This window comes from Echeneis naucrates, chromosome 4 (genome assembly GCF_900963305.1).
Source record: "Echeneis naucrates chromosome 4, fEcheNa1.1, whole genome shotgun sequence".
NCBI classification, from domain to species: domain Eukaryota; kingdom Metazoa; phylum Chordata; class Actinopteri; order Carangiformes; family Echeneidae; genus Echeneis; species Echeneis naucrates.
This window is the reverse complement of record NC_042514.1, coordinates 9,241,114-9,258,613: the sequence shown is the minus strand read 5'-3', so window position 1 is coordinate 9,258,613 and position 17,500 is coordinate 9,241,114. Positions and strand designations below refer to the sequence as shown.

Below are 17,500 nucleotides of genomic sequence, written 5' to 3'. Positions count from 1 at the left end.
CTGCATATTTAGCCAGGGTATAGCATCTACTTACACACACACACACACACGCGTGTCACATCACAGTGCAAGCCTCTGAGATGAATTGTACAAGATGGGCCACTCCTGCGCTCCTGGTTTCCATCAGTATGCAGACATGCCTGCAGGACTGCACAATACAACAGCTACCCTGCTCCTGCATGCAAGTGATGGCACCTACTTCTCAAACTAATCTGAGATTGTCAGCGTGTATACAGTATGTGCGTGCAAGACTGCACGTATAACCTTGGGCAGGCCCGTTCTCACTGCTTACATATATCCCTTCTCAGAGGTTTTAGATTTCATGCTAAACAATCGTTGTAGCTTTCTGCAGCCTGGCAGTAACTCAGCCGAATGACAACTTAATGTAATGATTATCTGGGGACAAGAAAGCTGAAAGTTCATTTTATGCAAAACGGTCAAATTAGGTGTCATATTATTTAAGTTACATCATTAGTTAATTAGTACTTGCAATTGATATGTAACCGGCCTTCTCAGTGCTGTAGCTGATTGAAGTTCATATAATCAACCGACACTCCATTAGCTGATGTTAAATTTTCTAATCTCAAGCTGTAAAAGTATTAAGAATAAAGTATCACAAAGTTGCACTTGAATACAACATACATGACTGAATGGAACCTATGTTCGGGGTAACTAAATGTAAATGCATTCATGAATCTTTTGTGCAATTGCTCATTGCACTGACACCAGCTCGGGAAATAATTGCTTACATGACCTTTCATGTCCAGTCAAGACTGTTTCATTTCGCCTAGCTGTTAATGTCCAACTACATTATTGGTACAGATTATTAACAGTGCAGGATTAAGGTGATAGTTAAGATTTGGGCATGTCAAATCTACTTTTAGTGAGTTACAATGACAAAGCAGTGGCTATTCTAGATCTGCATTAATGCCCAGTTACAGAGTGTGTTCCTGCTGTTTGACAGAGCCACTTGTTCCAACTACTGATTTCAAGTGCATTTACTCAGGAGACAAAGAGTCCATTTATCTGGTGGGAGGGAGAAAAGAGGAGCGGAGATGCAGAAGGGTGAAAGAGTGAGAAAGGAAAGGAGGAGGGTTGAAAGTTGGATGGAGAGGAGACGAATGAGTGAAGAGAGGCGACTGACAGAAGAACGTACCCAAACAGCAGATCCTGGAATGTCAGCAGAAGGTGCCACATAACTCCAAATATTTGTTGATAGGTCGGCATGAGAGCAGTACAACCAACATGTTTATTAGCATTTCCCTCTAATGATACCTGAGAGTCACTGAGAGGAAACTCCCAAAGCAAGAGAGTGAGAGACAAAAAAGTGAGGGGTATCATAAAATAGGGCTAAGGCTGGTTAGGGAGTTTTGTTGTTGATTTAATGGAAGTGCACACAATGTAGACACACACACACTAACCACTAACAGCCAAAGGTAGACACTGCAACAACTACATGGGGAAACAGAACAGATTGCTATCAGTCAACAATCTCAGCTATTCCAGCTTCCTCCGTTCAGCCTTGCCCAACAACATAAGAACAAGTACAACACACACACACACACACACACACACACACACACGTATGTGACCCATGTAAGAGTTTTACAATAGATCTCTGTTGAGGTTTCTGGTGTCAAAATACAGAATATACAGCAAAGCGCCGAAATTAGGAAAAACAACAGATGACTTAGTCTCCTGTCCACTGAGTCCAGAATTTTCCTTTAGTGGGATACACCATGGCAACTAACCAAAACAACAAAGGATGAACAAAAGACAAATACAAAATCATTTTCAAGTGCTTTGGCTGACAAAGTGGGCATTTCATTCAGCCAAAAGTTAGCTTAACCTTTGCTGAGTTACAGTTTTGTTGCTATTGTTAGATGCGCGCGAATGCAAGTTACAGGTCCTCATGAACACTTAACATTTCAAGTGTTACTGTATTTAGCACAAGTCGCAAAAAAATTGTTGACTAAATTCAGAAATATGTGTTTCACTGTTACAGCCGTATTTGTCTTGGTATGACCAGGAGCTTATAACTGATACTGCAGAGCCAATTTAGATACATATGCAGTGTTACTTTGTAAGATTGCAGACTTTATTATTTTCCAGTATTTGTGGTATAGTTACGCAATGTTTTAGCATTTAGCATTATTCTGTAAGTGCCCCCTGTGGCCATTCTAGGGCAAATTTCAGTGGCCTTATTTACAGTGCATGAAATAATAATCAAACCCGAGTAACATTTGAGGCGCCCTGATATGTAATTTCACTGCACACCTTAAGTCAGTCAGAGAGAGTGTTTTCTGTGATGTTACAGTATAAAATGGTATACAATCCCTCAATTAACAGCATGCCAGCCATCAATGTCTGAGCCCCCACCCGGGCAGCAATAATACTTCTCAATATTGATCTGTGATCAGGTTTCATAGTTGCCTCAGAGGAGGGTGGTGAAGATGATCTGTGTGTGTGTGTGTGTGTGTGTGTGTGTGTGTGTGTGTGTGTGTGTGTGTGTGTGTGTGTGTGTGTGTGCATATGCATACATTGGTGCACATGCTTGTCTGCATGAGCGAAAAGAGAAAGAAGAGATTTGCTTTTTGCAGCTGCATGTCTCCTGTTTCATAGGAGTCCATCCTGCCAGATCAAGTTCACGTATGCTTATCATATATCCAATAAAGCATGAATATAATTTCACCAAATATTCACTATGCCCCAGGCCATATTTTATTTGTGAAAGCCACTCCCTCTTTCTTTCAGCCTGTATTTGTGTTCTCTCTTCAAGTACAAACGTCCATTTTTCTCTCTTTCGATCTCTAGCTGCCACAGACTGAAACTCCTCGACCTAAAACAATTACTCAGTCTTGTCACCCCACTCTCCCACCCCCTTTTCTATTTTACCTTTTTCATTGCCTCTGAAAAGCTTGGCTAGAATAACCAGCAAGTAGCCACACCAACAACACACACTGACAACCACCTAGTGACACATTCAAAACTCACACACACATACACACAAACAACACAAACATGCAAATGCAGCCAAGACATACTAAACCAAAAACACTCACACCTTCTGCGGTTGGTAAGGTCCCTCAGCCTGCAGGGGTAAATGGAGTGGAACAGGTTAGCATTGCTGCCATACAGTGTCCCACCTGTACAAACATGGTGCTTGATCACTACTAAGCACACACATACACACATACACATACACATACACAGGCACAGACACACACACACGCACACAAAAGTCTTCCATCTGGACTGAGGTACTGGTGGGTTTTAATAGCTATCGATCATTCTCCCTGGTGACAAACTCACACACTCACCTCCCTGTTACAGGCTGAACAGAGCCAACTGAAGACTCATACAGGTCCCAGACACACACACACACACACACACACACACACACACACACACACTCTGCACTTGTGCACCCAATCTACTCTGCAGTGTCAAAAGGGCCATTTACTTTGCCTGTGTGCATGTGTTAGAGGTTCTGAGTATTCACTATGTGTGTGTGTGTGTGTGTATATGTGGGTGCGGGTGGGTGTGTATGTAGGAGGAAGAGAGAGAAAGTCCTGCTGTGGCTCACTTTGCCTTTCGCTTTAGATGAGGTTATTTAATTTACATAATGAGGCCCAGACTCACTCTCATAGATTAAATTACTCTGAGACAACAAATAAAAATGCATGCAGACATGCAGCCCCACAAACATACAATCCTGAGCCTATGTAAGTCTGAAATTGTTCTGCTGCCCTAGTCATGATTTTAAAAAAAGTATCTGTGGCCTAAAAAGGCAAAGTAAAGTCAAAGGACCTGCAATGTTCCCACCCTTACCAATGATGTCATCGCACGCTTGCCTGAGTGAGTTACAGTGAGCTGAAAGGGTCAAAATAAGAGCCGACGATCAATATTCCATATGATTCTAACCAATAAATCAAAGATATGATTAGTCTAGGTAGTTAGCGACGATTAATTGTCAAAGCTAATAAAGTCTTTTGTGGGTGAGGGTGCCAGAAAGGCTGCTGGGAATCACAGTTCATTTTATGGGCAAATTAATTTAAACAGCGGCTGAAAAAGCCCTGTCGGACATCAAATACTCATTCTACACTTGGTGAAGGGGCGGAACAATGAGACATCACTCAGCCAGATTCAATGTGCATGTCAGTGTGTGTGGATTACTCAAATGCAATGATTCCTGTCGTAAATCCTTGTAGGAAAAAAAAGACACTGCTCATTTAGCTGCATCTTTTCTTTTTCATTGTAAAAATGACTGCCATAGTGTCTTGTTAATGTGTGTGTGTGTGTTTATTCAGGCAAAAATGTGGTGCTGGATAAGAACAAAGAAGGAAGGAGAGGAATAATATACTGTTTGTGCAGTAAAAAAAAAAAAAAACAGAGGTTGTCATTGATTATGAGAAGTCTCAGATCCCTGGAGACTGAATCCAACAGCAGGCCACTTCAAGTATTTTTTTTTTCCAACTGGTGCCCAGTCCTTTGTTAGCTCCCGCCCACAAATGTATCCAATAAACTGATGTGAAGTTTTGTTCGTAATGTTTTCATTTAGATTCATTTCAGAGTGTAAATGACTGAACCACTTTACAGTAATTATTGTATATTGTATTGTATTATATATAAACGTAGATGGTAAAGATAGTTGGGCGCTATGGTCGTGCAATGCAACCCCCCTGGCTTGGTTTGTCTGCTGTCCCCGTGTCTTCCAGCACACTCCAAACACATTGGCACGTAGTGTTCATTGAGTCCAACAATCTCCTGATTGTTTATATACATTTTTACACAGGGTTTTTGAAAGCTAGATAATTTGACATCTAAATAGCTCCATTACTGCTATTTTTTTGGAATAAGGAAGATTCCTCAATTTTCATGTCTACTAAATGTTTTCCATCGCTCCTCTTTCCCTTCTTCACCTCTTCCAACATGGCAACAAGTTTCAGGTTTTTTTGTTTCTTTACTGCTCTGTTGTGGGCTTCCAACCAATAAATAAGCCAGTTTCCCTCTTGTCAACCTAGAGACAACAACAAAAACAGAATAATCGGATGTCTGTCTGCCTGTTCTGTATCTTTTTCAACTATTTATCCATTTATCCAAGTATTTTAGCAACTATATATAAGCTAGTATTGCCTTGATGAATGGACGCCTACCGCCTTCTGTAGCAGGAAGTAGCACAGACTACTTCCTGTAGTAGAACTAGGTTGACATATAAGCATGTTGATATATAGTTTTCCTATAGTCTAAATCTTAATTTGAATATATGCCATTCAATTGTTACCTGATTCAAGATTTAAATATTGTAATTTGTTCAACCAAATTACGTAATCTGCTCTCTTATTTCTCATGAGAATTCTTTGAAATGTTGATACGGTCACACTAAATGTTTTGGGCACACATTGATGAAACTGCTTACACATTCATGCATTTACAGTGCACAGGCAGACTCAAACTCTAACACATGCACACAGCCAAGTGCATGGCCTTTATTGGTTTAGAGACCAACAGACCCCTTTTTTCATTCACGTAACAAGTTAAACAACAGTTGTTCTCACAGGCGAAGACCATTGTGAGTGAGCACTGTCTCAAAGGTCGTAGCAGTCTGTCTCCCTTGCTCTCATTCACCCTGCAAAGGATATTCAGTTTGACATAAAGATCAAACTCATTTTTCTCTCTCTCTTTTTTGGGCTATTTGTTTTTTGTTTTGTTTTGTTTTGTTGTTTTTGTTGTTAACGTTTTGTTTTGGCTTTAGACTTCGGTTTGTCCTTCACAACGTGCAGTATTTTGACTACTGTAGTTGTTTAACGAGACCGATACAAAAACAAAGGGCACTCTGAGATTTTACTGAAAAGAACTGCTAAAACAATACAACTGAGCCACAGCCTTTTTCCATCACAGGGGAAATCCTGCTGCCTGAACAGCCACTGATAGGAGTAAGATGAGATGGAGAGGGACGAGCGAGGGAGAACAGAGGAGGAGGAGAGCGATAAGAGAGAGGCAAAAGTGTAAGTTGAGGACTTTTGGGATCCGTCCAGAGGGGAGAGGTAATGTCAGGCTGGAGGGAGTGAAGGTCAAGCTGGGGGAGAGGGGTTGCTGGTGATAAAAAAGTTCATCAAGGGTTGCTGGGAGGAAAGGCCAAGGACTAGACAAATCAAAATGTCCGTGCGTATCCCCTCAGGCCAGGATGCAGCTGAGCAGGAACACGGTACTTTTCATGTGTTTGTTTGAAAGAGTGTGTTCAATTGCAATTGTGAAAAGGGAGTGCAAAAAAATTACTCAACCACATTACTTCAGACTAAGATACAGTATCTTCACATGAGCTTCCTTAAAATGGCTGTGATATTTTGTAAAGAAGTTCAAAGTCTTCAGAGCATGAATAACTAATGAATTTGTTGAATTCTGGCTCTTTCAAATTTTATTCTGTATTCTGATTTGATGGAAAGCAGTAAAAAGCTATCTCTGTCTTCATCCTGCTGTAATTCATGTCGAAAAGGCCTGCAAGCATTTAAAGAGAGTTACTTAGTTAGATGGTGGTGGAATTGAATCCATTGTGAGAGACACATACAAAAATACACACTAGTATTAAATTTGGATGCATCTACTTTTTGGCAGCAGTTCTCGACAGTGTTACCAACTCTCCTTTGAGTCCTCTGCCTTTACGCTACAACATCCAGGGACAATACTGAATAGGTAGCTTACTGTGTGTGACCATAAGTGACCAAACGTCCAGGCTCTGAACCAAGGTCACAGCAGGATATCCCAACCTCATTTTGAATAGTCACTCACACAGCTAGTACTCCATGCTAATACTCCCATACATCCCCAAACACAAAAAATTACTTTGGCAGAATACCATGCTGTGGTTACCCCTTTATAACTTTACGCATGGCAACCAGGGAAACAAGGAACAGGGAACAGGGAACAGGGAAGAAATGCAGACCCAACTCATGCAGCGATCCAGTCATATTGAAACATTTAAGGGGTTCTGTATGAAAGACAATTTGAAAGTATATAAAACAGAATTTACCAAGGACCGACTTTTGCCATGGGATTTGACTCTGAAAGCACTTTCATTTTAATTAGATAATAACTTTAAATGGCATCACATGGTTTGCCTTAAGTTCTTTTTCAGTGATTTTGGACAATGGGTGAAGTCATACATGAGCATCCCTGCTGTCAGGTGGCGGGCACCGGACCACCTACTTATGATTCTTTCATCTTCTTTAATTCAGAAGAAAAGCAGTCATAGATAGATGAATGAAGTAAAGTGGATAAATATTTTAGACTGTGCCAGTGGAACATTTGGGGTAAACAAGCAACTAAACAACTTAACCTTATTTTACTTCCTCTCATTTAATCCCCAGAGTAATTGTTGTGAAACTATAAAAAGATAAATGAAACTGACAAGAACAGTTAGCAATTATAAATTTATGCTATGAAAATAATCTTACATCGCCCATAGTTTCTGTAACGCCATAACACTAAATCTTCTCCAGAGAATTTTAAATCATGAAGAAACTGCACAAGATCATTTATGTCAACCAATTAGATCAGATTATACCTCAGTTTATTGATTGCCAAAGTCTGACATATACAACAGTACATAAAGATAATATTAGCAGCAATAAAAAGTCAGACTATGATGGTTTTTTATGATCCGGTTGATCCTCATCAGGTGCCTCCCTGAGCTTGCCAGCGCCAGGGGACTGATTTACTTGTCACACATGGGGGGCATATTTCGATGTGATGTTCTGGAGATAGTGGGCAGTAAAGCCGCCAGGTCAGAAGATGACCCAGACAGTAGGAGCGTGGAGAAGTAGAGGGGAACATATGAGACACACCAGTTAACCTTCTGCCATTAAACCAGCAGTGATTTCTGACCAAGGGCCAGGGGACAATGGACTGCACTACACTAATTACACACCCTGACATAGATAATAGGAAATGTACTTGCTCTTTATGAGGACGAACGGACAATCTGTAGATCTATCTTTAACAATTTGTAGTTGTAGCAATAATAAAAAGGTCTTACTCTCAGCTTTACAGATATGTGCTCTTTACTGTAGTAAAAGCAAAAGACCCTATTAAATCTGTCTCCTAATGACTGACTTAACAGGTTTTTAAATCTTCAGTAAAGGCCGTTACCAGAACACAAGACTCAGTGAGATGAACTTGGCACTGCACTTTGGATAAATTACAGAGCTTTAACGCACGTCTCAATAAATATGTCTGTTTGTATTAACCTGCCCAGGTGTCAAATTTTAATTATCTAAGCATACACACTACAATTGTACTAAATGTCAGGTTTTGTATGTGTATGTGTGTCATAAGGTAAATTATGTCGGACCACCAACCAGAGACCACCGTGACATCCCAGACCAAGACGTAAAATGAGAGTAAAAAACAAGAGGACTTTCCACCATGACTGCACAACCACGTACCAAGTATTGAATTTGTTTTCATGTACTGAACTTTTTGCAGTTCATACCCACAGATTTGGTTGCTATGTAGATATTATTCAAAAATAGAGTGGAACAGTTATTGGTTTTTAATTTAATGTGACTATTTTGATGAGGGCTGCATAAAAACTAATAAAGCTGAATCTGAAAAATAAAACAGAATAACTTCGTTTAAAATAATACGCTGTTGAAACGGTGCAAACTACTCTTAAGTCTTTAAACGGACTGGATGAAAACCTCTGTATGCACAAAAAAGTTTAATAAACAGTAAAAATCTAGCTAATAAATTAAAAATTAAGCAGTGTAAAACTTGCTCTTAAAAAAATGTGAACAAAAAGAGAAACATTGAGTGTGAGCTGTGAACACCGGCTGTCCCGCCACGACCAGCAAAGCGGGTAACCAGATATTCAAAAACAATACGTCATCCCAGAATGCACTGCGCTTACGCTCTCCTTACAGCATTACCTCATCCCACAATCCAACGCGAGATTAAGAAGTTTCTGGGTGGTCGTCTACTCAAGGGGGCGGGCCCTTTAGCCGAGGGGGCCGGCCGCGACACGCCCCCCAGCCAATGGGAGCGCCCCGTCATGACATCATGGCTATTTTTAGAGAAGCAGCGGCAGCAGATAAGGTTTGTCTCCACGCTGTGCTGCTCAGAGTATACACACATCCCGGCAGAGGACGCACCACACACACTCTGCTGTCTGACACACAACTTAAAGCCGCTTCGGCACTTTTTTTTTAATTCACGGACTCCGTACAAGTCTGGATACTTTGTGAACTCTTTACAACTGAACACTGAACAATCGACCGCCGCCGGCTGAAAAGAAGTAAGTCCTGATTCCTGTGTCGAGAAACAAAGTGCGCTCTCAGAGTTTGGAAGTTTTACGCACAGAGAGGACGTTTGGAAACCAGTGGTTCTTTTTTTGTTGTTGTTTTGTTTTTGCTTCTTTTTTTTTTTAAACTCATCCGATAAACCAGGAAGAAGAAAAAGGGGGGACGAAAGTTGTTTTGTAGAAGACTTTATAGCTACGTTTGTTTTTTGGGGTTTTCTTCTTCTATGTATACCAAGATGGAAACTACTTTCTATGACGACTCACTCAACGCTTTCTCCCAGCACGATAACGGCGGCTACGGATACAGCAACCCCAAAGCGCTGAAACACAACATGACACTGAACCTCTCCGACCCGACGGGCACCCTGAAACCTCACCTGCGGGCCAAAGCCGGGGATATCCTCACCTCCCCCGACGTGGGCTTACTGAAGCTCGCCTCCCCGGAACTGGAGCGGCTCATCATCCAGTCCAGCAACGGGCTCATCACCACCACGCCGACCCCGACCCAGTTCCTGTGCCCCAAGAACGTCACCGACGAGCAGGAGGGCTTCGCCGAGGGCTTCGTCCGGGCCCTGGCTGAGCTCCATCACCAGCACATGCCGGCCCCGGCCAACGTGAGCGTCACCTCGGCCCCTCAGACCAGTGTCAACACCGCCCTGCCCCCCGTCTCGTCCGTCGCCGGTGCCACAGTTTACAACACCAACGCCACCATGCGCTCCGACTCGCCGGTATACGAGGACCTGAACACTTTCAACCCGGCCATCAGCACGGTCTCTGCTCCCAACTACACCACCTCAGCCCCGGCTATTTCCTTCCCAGCCGCCCCGCCTCAGCTTCCCATCTACGGCCAGCCCTCCTCCGCCCAGCTCCCGCGGCTCACGGCGCTCAAAGAGGAGCCCCAAACCGTACCCGAGATGCCGGGAGAGACCCCTCCTCTCTCCCCCATCGACATGGAGAGCCAGGAGCGCATCAAGGCGGAGAGGAAGAGGATGAGGAATCGCATCGCCGCCTCCAAGTGCCGGAAGAGGAAGCTGGAGCGCATCTCGAGGCTGGAGGAGAAAGTGAAGACCCTGAAGTCCCAGAACTCGGAGCTGGCGTCCACCGCCAACATGCTGCGGGAGCAGGTGGCCCAGCTGAAGCAGAAGGTGATGAACCACGTCAACAGCGGCTGCCAGCTCATGTTAACGCAGCAGCTCCAGACCTTCTGAGCTGGAGAGAGGGGGAAAAGAGACTGCGAGTGACCTGAGACGGGCGCTTCCCGTGATAGCGAGTGGTTGTGTCTCCCGAGATCGTGACGGCATTTGGGGCTAATGTGGCGCGACGCTGGCAGGACCGGGAGCCCCCACCAACAGTTCCTGAGTGCCATGCGCTCCCCGGCGGTGCGTCCCAGAGAGGGGGCTCGGGACAGTGACAGGAGCCATGAACCCGAGGGGGCATGGCAACAAGCAGGATCCCTTTCTGTTTCTGTTTCGTGCTGTTTTTCTTTCTTTCTTTTTTTTTTACAGGACTGGACTGAAGTTTTCTTGATTTACACCCAGCTCTGCATGGGTCTTCTTATGACCATCAAAGGAGAAATTCAGTATTAGAGGATTTAAGAACTTGCAATAGAGACTTTTCTTGCTGTAGCCATACTGGCCTCCAACATGGGTGTGTTGGCCAACTCTAAACGGCTGAAAAGTTGTAACAAAAGCTGCCTGACTTCTGAGTTTCAGTACAGTGTACATTTTTCTTAATTGTAAGAAGTTAAGTTAGAAAAGCTTCAAGATTTACTTGTTTTTTTCTAAAGTTGTTAATGGGGTTTCACTCATTGTTATATGTATATAAGATCAACTTGGAGTACTTATGTTTACCATTTGTAATAAGAATACTGTATAATTTTTTATGTTTTGTTTTCTGAGCACTTCAGAAACTAATCAATATTTAAGAAAATAAACAAGATAAAATGAAGTAACATTGCCTCTGTGTTCTTGGAAGTGGGTGTGCCATGTCAACAGCTCAAACAATAAAACATGTTGCAACATGTTGCAAGAGCTGCTAGTTCCCAGTACCTCAAGGTAAATTCCATTAGTGCAACTATTGATCCAGGGTAAGTGATTGTGTTGCAGCCTGACAAACCAGTCTCGCTTACTGATGGAGACCAATTCTGCAAATTTGGATGTAGAGCTTCATCTCTCCATTTGGTATCTCAGCCCATAGAAGATTATGCATTGAGACTTACACAACCCCCCATTGTCCTCATGTTAATAGCAAATGTGACAGAAAGCATACATTTCTTTCGCTGTCAAATGATATTGTTACCGTTAATAAATAAAGGTTTTAGGAAAGCAACGCATCTCAATGGAAGACCTCAAAGCTATAACTGATTTATACTTTTATATTAATGGTACATAGTTGGAAAATCACAGGATCTTCTCTGATATTACACAATCCAGTTGCTCAACATGACTTCCTGTCCCACTGTAAATAAAGAAAGCCCGAATATGTGAGCAACTCTATTAAAAAAACTCAAAGTCTGTAGCAGGCCACCACTACACACAGACACACTGTTATCAGCATTAAAGAGTAATTTCTCAGTGTAGTGCCACTGTGATTTTGTGAGAAATTTTAAGAATACAAAATCAGAATACATCTGTGTCTTATTATTTGAACCTTCAATTATAACACTGGAAACATCGTAGAAAAATAGCTTAAAGCAGAAATAAGAAACAAGTACACAAAAGATCAGTTAAAAAAAAAAAAAAAGAGTGGGCCTAACCACCAAAAGTCAAAAGCATGGACGCCACTATCTTTCTCAGAATCACTGACAGCTCCTCAAATACACAAGGAGTTAAAAGACAACCACTGTGGCTACATAGTGGCTGCCTACAACTTTTCAAATGTTCACTTGTGGTGAAAATCAGACTGTGGCTGCATAAAACTGAAAGTGTGGAAACATAACATAATATCACGTCCCAGTCAAATACAGAAAATACATAATGTCCATTTCAAAGCAGTGTATAGACGGTTATTGCCTCAGGTGGCTCAGGACAGGGCAGGTTACAAAACTTCTCAGCCACAAGTGTGTACCGCTAATGACGTAACACTAGAGGGCGACATAAGCTTTTTAATGTTGTAAGACAGCCGTGAAGCATGATGTTTTCTGCAGGTCAGCGTCACACAATTTAGTTTATATTAGCTTGTCCGTGTGAAACAAATGCTAAATATAAGTCTACTCAGCCCTATATGCTATAATATTTTACCAATTTGTTCTTAGTTTTTCTGTCTTTCCTTTTGGCTTTTATTGTATTTAATAAAAAAAAATATTTTCCCATGAGTGCATGTGGATGATTCTCACAAGAAGGCATAGCTGCAGCCAGTTGTGTTATTTGCCATTTTCCCTATCTCAATAAATCCCTACACAGGTGCACTTACATTAGACCAACTCAATAATCAATAATAACACTGAAGAAATGAATCACTTTTGAAAATGAATGGTCCGGGATTAAAAAAAAAGGATGCATAGTTTAATATAAGATGTTAAATCATGGTTTTACTTTAACTTCACAAATCACCTGCTTTTAAACTGCTCTGATTTCTCAAACTTGGGACCGCATGACATCATTCCGGAAAGCGGTGTCCTTCCTTACCATATAAGGAGAGGGCAGACTCGGAAGATGTACGTCACGACAGGAGGCGTGTATTACGGGAAGTGAACCGACATTGTAATCGCTGGATAATAAGAAGAGTCGAGACAAGTTGATCCTGGATCCACTTCCCAAGGGTAAATCAATGAGAAGATTACAGTGGTGACAAGTCGAGGTCTACCAGATAATCCAAATGAACAAAGAGAAGCATATAACATATATATAGTTAAAATAAACCAAATATATAACAGAGTTACAGTTAAATACATGGCAGATTTAGATTACACAGAGAAACACGTCATGTGAAAATTTTAATTACAAAATATTGTTTACATTGCATTAACTAATATAGAAGTTAAAGAAAAGAGATTGAAATGCTACATCTTGCATAATTAATGATAAAGAATAATGCAATTTTTGTATTACAAACTACACAGAAGTATATGAAGTGACAATAAAATTTTGCATGTGCATTCATGAACCACTGCATGTTGACAATTTTAATTTATTTTGAAAGCTTCTCTGTGTTTAGTGTATAAGTTATGCATATTTGCCATTTTAATTACAATAAAAGGCTGCTTATATTTTCATTCATCGGGGATAGCCAATTATTACATAAGTATGTACATATCATATATTATTCTGAGACACTTATAGATCCTTTTCTGCTGCCCAGTGAAAATTTGTTTGTCAAATCATGCTCTATGACTGTAGTCATAATTATCATGTTCCATCTCAGGGAAACAAACTATTAATCAATCACATAATCTCACAAATGATATGTTGATCTTGACAAATCAGTACAGTGGATGATGATACAACTGTCTGTTGCTATAAGGCAAGGTATTTTGGATAGCAATAAAATAAATTACATATAAACTGGAAAAGAACACAACATGATGCCAGAAATTAAAAAAAAAAAAAAAAAAAAAAAAAAAACCCAAAAGAAAACCCAAAAAAACAGCTCAATGAAAAAACTGACGAGATGTTATAAATGAAACCATTAAATACAATCAAGAATCAATTTTCCGCCAGCTGCGTTGTTGAGGCTCTTGACCAGACTACAGCACAACCCTTATAGTAATGTTGATTCATTGCTGGGCAGTTGACTTCTTTTTTTTAGATGTTAATTCCACATAAACACAGTAAAGTTGTGTTTTGTTCAAACCCCAGCTAAAGCCAAAGGAGCTCTGACTGAAGAAGGACTAGGCTCTGCTTTCTTCTCAGCCGCTAGAGAGAACAATGATAGAGAGTAACGGTTACAAACAGGGATACATTGAAGTCTTCAGGTAACTGTCCTCCAAAGGGGGGTTCAACCCTGTATGCTTTATATTATTTGCGAATCACTCTGAGTATGATAACCCTAACCCTAACCCTAACCCATACGTAAGCTGCTTTGTAAATAATCCATATTCAATCGTGACCTTCTTTTTCATTTCAGGGTGCTAGAAGAAAAATGGGCTAGAGTTCTGAGTCATTTCAAGTAAATGCAGTAGCCTAAGACGGACTCACATCTCTGCTTTAGTCAGTCAGCTGGACCACACAGACACAGTGATCCAGCTTCTTCAGAACAAGGCAGATCCAAATGAAGTCAGACTGAGAGGGAAAGCTCTGCACTGGGCAGCATCCTTACAAGGAAATAACTGTGTTGCTACTGACAGTCAAAGCCAACCCAACTAACAGTGACAACGAGAAAAGGACTTACCTCCACCTGGCTGCTCTGGATGGGAAATCAGATGGTGTCACTTTACTGTTGTCCCACAATACAAAACGAAGCACCAAGGACAAGGATGGCATTACGTCGTGCAGCAGCTGGTGGGCATAACAGCGTGGTTTCAGCTCTTCTACAGTTATTCAACAGTAAGGTGATAGAGGGGAGGACTGCATGGAGGTAAACAATGCTTCATGCTACAGCTGAGAAGGGCCATAATAATATGGCTGTGCTGCTGCTGGAGGCAGAGCCAAAGACCAACCCTACAGATCTCAGTCAACACACCCTCAGCACTGTGCTGCCAGAGGTGGACACCAGGAGGTGGTAAAGACACTTAAATCGGGGGCCAAGCTGCACCCATGGGACATGTGGGCCACAAAGACACCACTGATAGGTGTGTCTTCCTAGAGGGGAGACACTCCAGAGCATGAGATGACTGTAACTTTAGTCAAGGTACAGATCGAGCTGATCAAGCAGACAGCAGAGAACAAAAAGGAATCTAAGAAGCCAGCTTTCATCTACCCACATTTTAAGGAAATGAAATTGTTGATATCAAATCTCAAATTTGCATTACAATCTGCAAAAGGTGATGAAGATTCCCCTTTTTTTTTTTTTTTTTTTTTTTTTTTTTGCTACCAGGAACAAAATGGTCAAGTAGGAATAAAAGTCATCAAAGCACACTTCAAAGACTTCATGTTGTAACATATAATGCAATGCAATACTTTAAGAAATACTTTAAGTTGTATTGTACCACTTCCCCTCTAAGTATTATGTTATCCATTTAGTTATTCATGCACGCACACATTTCTCATGTTGAAAATGTTTTAATTTTTTTTTTTTTTTTTTGGCTGGTTTGAAAATGGTTAAAAATGTATGTGTCCTTTACAAAAAGTTGTGCCCAGTGAGTATCTTCTGAGGTGATGAAGCACATTAACTTTTCCAGTGAACTGTTGCTTTCTGTTTTCTGAAAAGACCAAAATTCCAAGAGACCCCCCCTACACACAACCACCACCAGCCTACCAGTTTTTCCACTCTGAATCATTCTACTTTGCACCAGGAAACGCACTGCCACAAGAGTGGATTAATACAATTAGTCATAGAACAGTCTCTGGCATTTAGTAGATGGTACAGTCCACTTACCTGAGTACATTTCCCCCGAATTCTAAATCTATATCTGCTTGAAAGTAATTTTAAGAATTAAAGTAAAATGACAAGAGGAATCAATGTGTCATTAAATGTTAACTCTGTTTCCCACTGTGCTGAATAGATGTAATTTATGCATAAAACATTTACAACTTGATGACTTGAGTCAACGGTTACAAAAAGCAGCCAGATTAAATTGAAGTCTATGTGAAAATGGCCTTTTTAGTTTGGTAAAAGTTCTCATTTAGTTTATGTCATCATGTGACTGACTGAACTGAGCGTAGGGACCTCACCAGGGGGGATTAGCCTCCCACCAATACAGGAATAAGCTACTATGAAAAAAGGATTGCTTTAAAGTAATAACCAGAAAAATAGACAAACCAAAAGACTGTATAATATAAACAAAACAATAACAACTCAATCTAAGCCAGGCATAAATTAAAAATAAAGTGGAGAAAAAACACTTGTGACAACCAGTAACAAGTGAACAACGGAAGAACTTTATGTCTACAATAGCATCACCATACTGCATAACATCTACCATCGACACAAAGTTTTCTCAAAGCTGGGAAGAAAGGCTGTCATATCATGTTAACTGATATACATATGTATGACTGTCTGACTAACTATTACCAGCCACATCTAGGACAGAAACCACAGAGGGTGAATAAACAGGCCCTGATCAGTCAGCTGAGTTGAGGTGCAGAATTTACTGATGTAATGTGTGCCATAATCCTACGCTATATTCCTATGAGAGGAATATTCTTTAACACAGATAGTCGAAACTGCATGCTTAGGGTTAGCTGAAGACCTTTGTATCTGTTTTTGTGTTTTAAATTACTCAGATTATGAAAATAAATCACCTTGCTTGTATGTTGGCAGATATTGTGATTGCAAAATCATTTGGATTCCTCATTTTTGATTTTGTGATATGTTGGGGTGGTTTTGGACCAACAAAAATATTTATTACTTTACACCTGAGGAGGACACTTTCTAAGTTGAAGCGTCTCTGTGGCACTGCATGTGTTATCGTGAGATGTTTTATCTTTTGTATAAAAAAGTAACTCTTGTGATTTCATATTTATGAAAGTATGCGTAATTTTATTTGCTCTTTGCCAGTTTAGGTTTTGTTTTAGTGTTAAACAATAATTTCTTCTCTATTTTTTCAGATGTCATTCCATTTTTTATTCAAGAAAGTAGGTCAGATATTGAAAACACAACCAAAATTAACTTTGCATGATACTATGATTCATTCCTTAAACCATCTTGTACCACTTAGCCAATCCCAACTCACACTGGGTGAGAGCAAGTTGCACCCTGGACTGGCACCAGTCCATCGCAGGGCCAATATAAAGAAACAGACAGAGATGAACAACCACTCACACCTACAATTTAGAGTTATCATTTAACCTAAACATGCATGTCTTTGGACGTTGGGAGCACCTGTAGGAAACCCACGCAGGCAAGAGAAGATGCAAATTCCACACGGAAAGGCCCCAGCGCCGGGAACTGAACCCATGACCTTCTTAATGTAACGCGACATCACTAACAACTCTGCCTCTGTGCTGCCAAGAGACTATAAATGATCTAGAACACAAGTCGGTTAGTGGCATGAAAATGCAAAGTTGACATTGCTGAAAACCATTAGACCACACTGTTCTCATGAATGTCTTGAGAACAGTGTCAGGAAGTATGTATTTGAACCACACCCGCAGATAAGATCAT

At 40.9% G+C, this 17,500-nt stretch overlaps 1 protein-coding gene across 1 annotated transcript; it reads left to right on the top strand.

Annotated features, from left to right (window-relative positions):
• The first annotated feature begins 9,107 nt into the window (after positions 1-9,107).
• Positions 9,108-11,262, top strand: jun (Jun proto-oncogene, AP-1 transcription factor subunit). Its single transcript, XM_029499789.1, has one exon. It carries the CDS (start codon positions 9,523-9,525, stop codon positions 10,504-10,506), a length of 984 nt encoding a protein of 327 aa, XP_029355649.1. The 5' UTR covers positions 9,108-9,522; the 3' UTR covers positions 10,507-11,262.
• The last annotated feature ends 6,238 nt before the right edge of the window (positions 11,263-17,500 follow it).